At 48.6% G+C, this 8,829-nt stretch overlaps 1 protein-coding gene across 1 annotated transcript in view; it reads left to right on the forward strand.

Moving 5' to 3' along the window:
- The first annotated feature begins 351 nt into the window (after positions 1-351).
- PPP2R5D (protein phosphatase 2, regulatory subunit B', delta) overlaps positions 352-8,829 on the forward strand; it is a 24,960-nt gene continuing 16,482 nt past the window's right edge. The window contains exons 1-5 of the mRNA XM_010139968.1: positions 352-423; positions 4,467-4,484; positions 6,710-6,839; positions 8,049-8,224; positions 8,612-8,722. Coding sequence (XP_010138270.1) covers positions 4,470-4,484; positions 6,710-6,839; positions 8,049-8,224; positions 8,612-8,722 — 432 coding nt within the window. The 5' untranslated portion in view covers positions 352-423; positions 4,467-4,469. The remainder of the gene's footprint in view (positions 424-4,466; positions 4,485-6,709; positions 6,840-8,048; positions 8,225-8,611; positions 8,723-8,829) is intronic.

The raw sequence follows: 8,829 nt of genomic DNA on the forward strand, positions 1-8,829 counted from the left end.
GGGGAGGGGCTGGCCCAGGCTGGGAGGGTGCGAGGACCTGTCACACGGGGGTGGCCCGGCCGGGATCAGCCTGCGCTGACCGGGATGGGACATGCCGGTGCCGCTTCTGCTTCGACCCGTGCCCCCGCTGCGGGCGTCCGCTGCTAGGGGACGTTCCCCTGTTCAGGGTGCGCGTCTCAGGGGAAAACAGCTGGGAGTTCCCGTCGTCACTGTCTGCAGCAGTGTTCACTGCAGGGCAGAGGTGGGGTGGGTCTGCGGTTGTGCGCAGCTGACGTCCCCAAAGGTGCTAGAATTCTGCACAAGGTTGAACCTTCTCTGAGCGTGTTTTCATTGTTCCAGGAGTCTCCGAAGTCTGCTAAAAGCACCACAAAGCCTGGCAGCAGCAGTAGCGGGAAGGATGGTGGGGTGGAGAATTCGGAAGAGGTAAGGCTTTTTCCTTGGAGACAGCAGCGTGCACGTGCAGTTCGAGGAAGAACATCTTTCATTCTTGCTACTTCAGGCTGCTCTGCCAGGTAATGTATGTCACCAAGATGTTAAGGCATCGGAGAAGATGGTAGCAGAGACTGAGGTTAAGGTGACGTTAGTTCTCCTTGAAAGTTGACCCAAAGGGAATAATGACTATGGAAGAGACAGGATGAGTCTCATACCCTACAGCCCTGCAAAAAAGAGATTTGGCATGAAGCTCATGGTGAGTGCTGCTTGCAGCGGTGGCAGAGCGTGGTAAAGTTGTCTGCAGAGAGGGAAGAGCTACAGTTATCAAGGAGGAAGCCTAACAGGCAGGAGCACCTTCCTTGCGCCTGGCACATCAAAGCGCATTAAACTGTTGTCACCTTGTGTCAGAGTGGGATAGTAGTGAGAAGCAATAGAAAAGGAACTTGTTCTTCCGAGGCATTTTCTGGGGAAGTGAGATTAGGAAGTAATGGATAGGATACCTGAAATGATAGAGGTAAACTGCTAGAGGTTAAATAGTTCTCCTGTGGAGAACAGCCTTGTTACTGAGCACGACATTACTCACAAGAAAGCATAATCTGTATTCCTAGCTGTGCAGAGTCTCTTTCACTCTAGATTTTGATGTTGCCAAGCTAGGTATGTTAGAATGGCCTCAGCAGAATGTGATATTATGGTAAGCTGTGCTTAGAATTTGCAAAAATTTGGGTAAACTGGACCTTTTCTGGTAGACTCGAGTTTGTCTAGCGCTCTAACAGTGTGGTTGTGTATTTTGAGACTTGGTTAGAAAAGCGTTGCATGCATGACCAAGGAAGCATTCATATGTGTGCAGTTTATTATTTTTAATTTTGTATTTTGGCAAACAAGGTGTGCCTCTTTTATGTCCACAGAAGCCTACGTGCTCACGTCTTGGCTAGAACATGTTGCACTTGTAATTTGAAGGACTGGGGATAGGAGACGTGTAAGGCTAATGAAAGCTAGGAAGAAATTTGTAGTTCAGTGGGAGGCTCATAGTCTAAAGTTATTTTAGAGTCTTCCTCAAAGTACAGATCTGTGTTGCAGAGCCTCAGAAAATATCCCTGCTACTAGCCACTTGGTTTCAGGGTCCAAGCTATTACTTTGCCTGATCTGCTGTCTGGCCAGCAAGGAATCAAAAGCCGAATTTGTTTGCCTTGGAGCAGGTAGCGGTTTTGTAGATTCTCTTTTTACATCCCATCCTGTTCTTGACCTCTGACTATTTTATTTTATATATACAGCTGCAAACGCCTGCTTTGGCATCGTGGCATCCAGCTTACCTTTTATTTATTTGTCACACTTTGTCTGATGAGCTCTGGGAAGAGGAAAGAAAGCCTGGGTCTTGTGATGCAAGGATGATGAATAGCTGTCAAAGCAAAGCACTCTGATGTCCCCATCCGAATCAGCAGTGGACTGTAGCACTGATCTCCTGGTTACAAGTGGTGCAGTAAGAAAGGACAAGCAGTGCAGGCTACAGGATTCCTTCTGTGACCTGAAACGCACATAATGTCCGGTTGTGCTTGGGTGCAGAAAAAACTTAGAAGCAATGCCTTCCCTCCCGCAAAACATGCCCAGTCACTTCCTCATATTCCAGACAAAATCCAGCCCTTCTTTAAGATGGAAGGCTGGGTCTTCTTTGATCATAGGAACAGAGAGAAGCGCAGAAAGAAGACACTTCTGCAGTGTGCGCTGCCAGCCTGTTGAGTTTGCAGTGAAGTTCTCTCTTGGTGCTTTCCTGTCTGGATTGCTCTGTTGCAGAATGGAAGAGAGCTCTTTGCTTGATAAGGAGAAATGTATACCAGTTTGAATGCACTTTTCCTGCTCTTCAGGAAGCACAGAAAGGTATTTTGACTTTCACATTGGGAAAGCCTGAGGAATTAGGTAACGTATGCTGGAAGCAAGACTCCTTCGAAGCTCTTGTAAGTAGCAGGAGGTGGTTTGACTCGTGAAACACCAGGAGTGATATTGCCTGGTGGGGTTGATGGGCTGAGCCTAACCTGTTTGCCTCTGCTGCCACGGTGATAGTTTTGTGCGCTGTAAATTCTTCCATGGAGGTGTGTTGGTTGGTTGCCTTTTCTAAGGTGAAAGTTCTGTGCTCCAAAGAGAATTTTCTTTTTTCTTCATAGCTTGATAGAGGATTAATGGACTTGCAGCAGGAGAGCAGCATTTGGGCAGCCTTCTTCTAGTATGTGCATTTTTCTTTCACACCATGCTCCAAGGAACAGGGGAGCACTCAACCCTAATTTATCCTGGTACCAGAAAGCCGTGACTTGTTTTGCAGGCAAGTTGTCTGGCTGGTGGAATGAGTAAAGCTTGTTGAAGAGCAGCTCTGGTCTGACAGATCTGAGCAAGTGCAGCGGACCTCCTATGGGGATCTCTGTGGAGGGAGATGAAGAGGTTAGGAGTCACTCCAGAAACCCTGAAGCATAGTGCTTTGTTCTCTGCAGCAAAGGAGCTTTTAGTGGTGCTGATCTGGAAGGGCAGATATGTTCAAAAGCAGATGCATCCCCACAAAGGACTGCAATTGTTGGAGTTACCTTTTAAGTACAGAGGTGGTGCAGTGCTCTTTTAGGTGCCTGTCTTAGGGTGAAGCTCTCTGAGCTAGTAGAACTTGGCCAGCACCTGGCTTTGGGGGGACAGTTTGCTTAGGAAGAGACAGGAAGAGTGGAGGGAAATATGAGAGCAGGAAGTGGGAAATAGAAGGCTTGTTTAGATCCTTCCCTCTGGAATATGATGAAGATATGAATGGAGAGAATTTCTGTGTGGCTGTTTAAGGAGAAAAAAGAAATAATGTCAGAGATCAAGGCAGCATTGAATGAGAAAGAGTTACTCCTCCTAGCCAGAAAGACGAGAGGTAGCTGAGTGGGGAAGAGAGTAAAGAGGAGAGAGGAGTTGCTCTGCAGCCTCAGGGGCAACTTGGAGCTTCACTGATGAGATTTCCAGCTCCTTTTCGCTGAGCTGCTGTATTAGTGTTTCGCAGATATCTCCATGGGGCTTGTTACTGCAGTACCTGAAGTTCATTATTGAGAGGCAGGGGTTACGATGTGTTAATGCTACTTCTGAGGCAGAGAGCTTTATTTTAATAGGAGAAGCTGTGGAACAGCAGACAAAGAGAGCAGATACTGACTTGAGGGATGTGAAGGAAAGAGTTATCTAGTGGAGGAGGAGCTGAGAGCAGATCTGGGCTGAGAAGTTTATCAAGCAGGGGGATGCTCAAGGGGCCACTGGGGATGCACCTGCTGCTGTAGGGAGTGCCTGTAGTGGTGAGGTCATTCATGGGTAGGAGAGCAGAGGAGAAGCTGACCCAGCTCAGGGTGACTGGGGAAGTGTCTCTGTCTGTCCCTGGGAACCCGGGGGAAGAGAAATGATGGAGAGCAAGCCCAGAGCCAGGAGTTCATTGACTTATGCAGGCAAGGTCATAGCAAGAAGAGGTGGTGAGAACTGGAGGGGAGGAACTGCTGTGAAGCCAGGGAGTCTGTGCTTGGAGGAGTTCAAACACAGTTGCACTTGGGGCTGGATCCATCCCGTTGGTATGAGTGGCCTCTCCACTGCGGCGGGAAAGGTGGGGCTGCCGCACCATGCTTGGGCAAACAGCTTTGTGCTGTTCTCTGGTCACTTCAGCACATGCAGTGTAACAGCCACTGGCAAACAATGTCTCTCAAGCAGCCATCGGCTTTGCTGTGGTGGTGTGAGCCCTGCCTGTCAGGAAGGTGCTGAGCCTGATCAGGTAGATGTGTGCCTGCAGCCATGTAGTAGTCAGCTTGTTGCCAGAAAGTCCATATAGAAGCAATGCATCCTAAAATCCTCTGAGCACTGCAGCGTAAGAGTGTATCTGACCTCTCCCATCATCTCTAGCAAACACGGTTGTGTGATTTTTTGCGTATATATGTCTGTTTCTTAAGTAACTAACAGCTAAACCTGAAGCTATGTTTTGTCTCTCTTCATGCCAGCTGTTGATGACTGTAGAAGCTGGTAGAAAGGACTTTTCCAGGTCGCTGATGAAGGCAATGTGGCCACAGCCCGTTAGTGTGTGGTACACACGCCATGCACAGAACATTTGCCTGTGGCATTTCTGGGTGGGTGGAGAGTGCACAAGCAGGTCACATCAGCTAGGAGGACCCATGTGTCCTGCTTCCCTCGGTATTACTTGTGAGTCTGACAATGCGTATTTAGTTTCTCTCTTTTCTCCGTGGTGGCTCAGCATTCAGATTTTGGCCTTCTTCCGTGTGGAAGGAGAATGATGCTGAATAGAGGACTAGCCTTCTCAAAAGCATCTGGACTTCTGAGTGGTTCATGCTGCCCTGATACCCAAATATTTCAGGGTAAGGAACGAACTTCTCACTCTTGGAAGGTTGCCGGCAAGGATTGAGTCTGACTTAACTGAGGAGAGACCAGGGTAAGTTGCCTCCAATTTGTAATCTGAGCATGCTTTGTCTGGCAGACACAGTTGTTTTCATCACAAGCGCATCTTGCACCCTCTCATCATGGGACAATGCTCCTCCATGAAAGGAATCAGATCAAATTGAACTGAAGAGAGTTCAGATCTTGTTTTCTCCCTGTACCCTGGCTTGCAGCTGAGCTTGAAGCAGAATCACTTAAGATTTCATTCAAACAGAGCCAGACCAGAACCAAAACATTTCTGATTTCTTGTTCTAAGTAATGGCTTGACAAAATTTGTTTTTCACGGGAGGTCTTTGCACTTGATCTACAGATCCTAATCTATAGAGCAGTGTCTCATTGTAGACAGCTTTCCCTATTCCTGCCTTGCGGCCTCCCCACATGCTGCGGATGCAGTAACTCTTGCTCTTGCACTGTGGTGCTGTGCTGCACATCTTTGGAAACCTTCAGGACTCAGTTCAGGGTAAGGACTGTTGCAGCTCAACTGCTCCTGACAGGAAGAGACTGGCCATATCTCATCTGGAAGAGAGCTCTGGTGTGCTTCTGCACTGCTGATGCTTTCCCTCATAATCTTGCTGGCCGATGTTCTGGAGAGGTGTGCATTTGTACCGCTATGCTGTATGGACAGATGGGAGTTTATGGGAGAAGGAGGGCATGATATCCAAGGATTTTACCCTCCTCTGCTTGCCATCCATTGTGCTACTCCTATTGTATCCTGAACAGGTTCACACTGCAGCTCCTTTGCTTTGTGTGCCGGGGGAAGGAAGTGGCAGAGCTAAGGAAAGGAGCATTGCTGGGCTCACACAGCAGAGCCAGAGTAGGCTGGGTGCTGTCTCCAGCTGAGACCTCTGCTATAGACTTGCTGGCGGGATGTTGCCCTCTTCCATAGTAAGTTTTCCATGAGTTGTGTCAGCATAGTGTTAAAGGGTCAGTTATTGAGCCATTATTGCCCAAGTGAGACTTGAACAAGGAGAGCTTCTGCAAGATCAGAACAGACCTGAGCTGAGCAAACACTGGCTTGAGTTTCTGGTCACCTGCTGAAAATAAAAAAGTGCCTCTGGAAGTGCTGTTTAATAAGTGTGAAGTGGAGATGATGTCTGCTGGAGGAAAGTGCAGGCAAAGAGTTTGTGTGGCTAAAAGGGATGATGTGAAAACAGTTAATCAACAGGAGAAGTCCAGGCAGCAGTGCGGCTGAGACAGGGCAGAAGTGGAGGGAGCAGCCAGGACAGGTTGGGAAAGCCCACAGCCTGGGATGTAATGTTTGGGTATGGCCTGTGTGGTTCGTAGAGACAAGCAGCTTCTGGTCTCTGGACACGGCAATGATTTTAGTGGTCTTTGCTATTGCCTTTCCAGAGCCATCATGTCTGCTCTGTACGACATGCTGCTTTGCTTGTTCCCAGGTGGTTCCCTGCAAAAGGATAAGGAAGAAATTTGCAAGTTTTCAAGAAGTGTTTGCTCTGTGTTGTACAGAGTGCTGTAATTGGAGGCAGTGGCACACCAAGATTTGTTTGGACCGCAAATGTTCTTATTTCTGCTTTTTTGTGTCCACAAACTCCTGTAACTTGTTGCAAGACATGGCTTTGCTTTCCATATCCCTAGCACCCACTGTGCCACAAGGCTCTGGTGTCCTTGTGGTACCTCGCAGATATTAGAAATGATGTTCGCTTTGCAGGTGTGCTGGAATTAATGAGTCTAGAGCCTGCAGGAATGGGTGAATTGCAAGTCCAATAGTGAAAAACGTGCCTGGTTTCTTCAGTCTGAGAAGATGCTGATGGTATCTGATTACTTGTAAGGCTTGTAGGAAAAAGCTTATGAGTTGTTTTACTCTCTGCTCCCTCATCAGGCCCAGCAGCCGCAGCAGCAGCCACAGCAGCAGCAGCAGCAAACTTCAAATAAGCGGCCCAGTAACAGTGCTCCTCCACCAACCCAGCTGAATAAGATTAAGTACTCAGGGGGACCTCAAATTGTGAAGAAGGAGCGCCGGCACAGCTCTTCTCGCTTCAATCTGAGCAAAAACCGGGAACTGCAAAAGCTCCCAGCCCTTAAAGGTAAAAGAAGCTGTGGGATGGTAGTGACCTGCATGACAAGCTGCTCCTTCTCCGGGGTGTGGTGGTGTAAGGGCTCTTCCCAAAGTGACCCTGATAGTGTCCTGCTAACCTCCTGCCAGCAGTGCAGCAGTGATAGTTCTGGGAAAGGTGCTTGGCGTGGCAGCAGGTTGGAGAACTGATGGATAGCCTAAAAGAAAACAAGGCTATTGAGTGCAAACTTCAGTACTTAACATTTGAACTGATTTAAACCCCTGTGCTTATTATGTACTTAGGATTGCCTCAGATTCTGCAGCAGGTTGTGCAGACACCTTGGTGCAGACTGCTCTTGGTTCCTGCAGCCACCCGTTCCTGTGAGAGGACCAGGCCTCCTCCTCCTCGTTATGTTTCTGTTGCCAGTTATGGTAGTGCTATTGAATTTGTCCACATTAGGACAATTACCTAGCATTAGCAGTTGGTCTACATAATGGTGCAATTAAACATGACTTAAGCGAAGTCGAGGAGAAAGTGTCTTCAGCAGTCACTCAGCTGGATCTGTTGCTGACATTGCTCACAGAAACAGGCAGCTCTTTTAGGAAAGGTGAATACCTTGCAGCTCGGCAGCTGTTGTGCAAGCAAGAGGTAAGTTTGCCTGACTGGCATTAGGATGGCATAGTTTCCAGTGGCAACATCTCAAAAGAGAATGCTGTCAATAGAGGGCCTCTGCCACCTTGGCCGCTCTCTTCTAGGAGGATGGTTGGCTCTGCCCAGTTCCCTTTGTGACTGTGGGGTGCAGGGTTTTGGTGTCACTGATCTGTGATAGGAGCCAGTTAAGTGAGTTCCTTTTCCAGTGTATCTTGTACTGGAAAGGGATCGATGCTTATCAGCTCAGAAATCGATACTATGTTTGAAACCGCCTGAGGGGGTAGTTCTCCAGAGGCCTTGCAACCCCTCTGCCTCCGTTGTCCCAGCTCCATAGCAGGGATAACACTGCCTCTCCCTTTTCCTGCACCAGCCCAAGGGGAACTGTGACAGGGAAGGGGAAATGCAGGACAGGCAGCAAACCACACTGAGACCTCAGCAAATCAGGAAGATGATCTGCCTTTCTCCAAGGACAGACGTTCTTGCTTTCTCTGACAGATGCTCCTCCACACGAACGAGAAGAGCTTTTCATCCAGAAGCTGCGGCAGTGTTGTGTGCTTTTTGACTTCATCTCTGACCCCCTCAGTGACCTGAAGTTCAAGGAGGTGAAGCGAGCGGGTCTTAATGAGATGGTGGAATACATAACACACAACCGTGATGTTGTCACTGAGGCCATCTATCCTGAAGCTGTTATCATGGTAGGGCATGGGGCTAGTAAATGCTTGTGTGCCAGAGAGTTGGGAACTGTTCAGAAGCATGGAGGGGAGGAGGGGATGGGGATTGGTCAGAGAGGAGGGTGTCCTGAGTCTTATCCATTCTTTATTAGCTACCCAATCCCAGAAAGAGGAGGGGGGATGGTGTGACAGTACCTGATGTAGGGAGAGGTGGAAGCTATTGTCTCTGGTGCAGACTGCACTTGTGGAGCTCATATGCAGATTGTAATTCTGTAGCCTCTAGGGAGAGATCTGTTTGTTGGTACAACTAGGGGAAATCACAATGTGCTGCTCTGCAGTGAAGGATTTGCTACAAGGAGAACCACTGTGAGGTGCAGGGATGTCATTCATACACCTTTTCACTCACCTCAGTTTTCAGTGAACCTCTTCCGGACACTCCCGCCATCATCCAATCCCACAGGCGCAGAGTTTGACCCAGAGGAAGATGAGCCTACATTAGAAGCTGCCTGGCCACACCTTCAGGTGAGAAGGAGGTGGGAATAAAGATCTGGTGAATTTCTCTCCAGGAAGTCAAGAGTCCTTGTAGTGCTGGAGCGTGGCAGCACTGCCACTGGCTGCTCCCCCAGCCC

The sequence above is a fragment of the Buceros rhinoceros genome, unplaced genomic scaffold (assembly GCF_000710305.1).
Source record: "Buceros rhinoceros silvestris isolate BGI_N320 unplaced genomic scaffold, ASM71030v1 scaffold37827, whole genome shotgun sequence".
NCBI classification, from domain to species: domain Eukaryota; kingdom Metazoa; phylum Chordata; class Aves; order Bucerotiformes; family Bucerotidae; genus Buceros; species Buceros rhinoceros.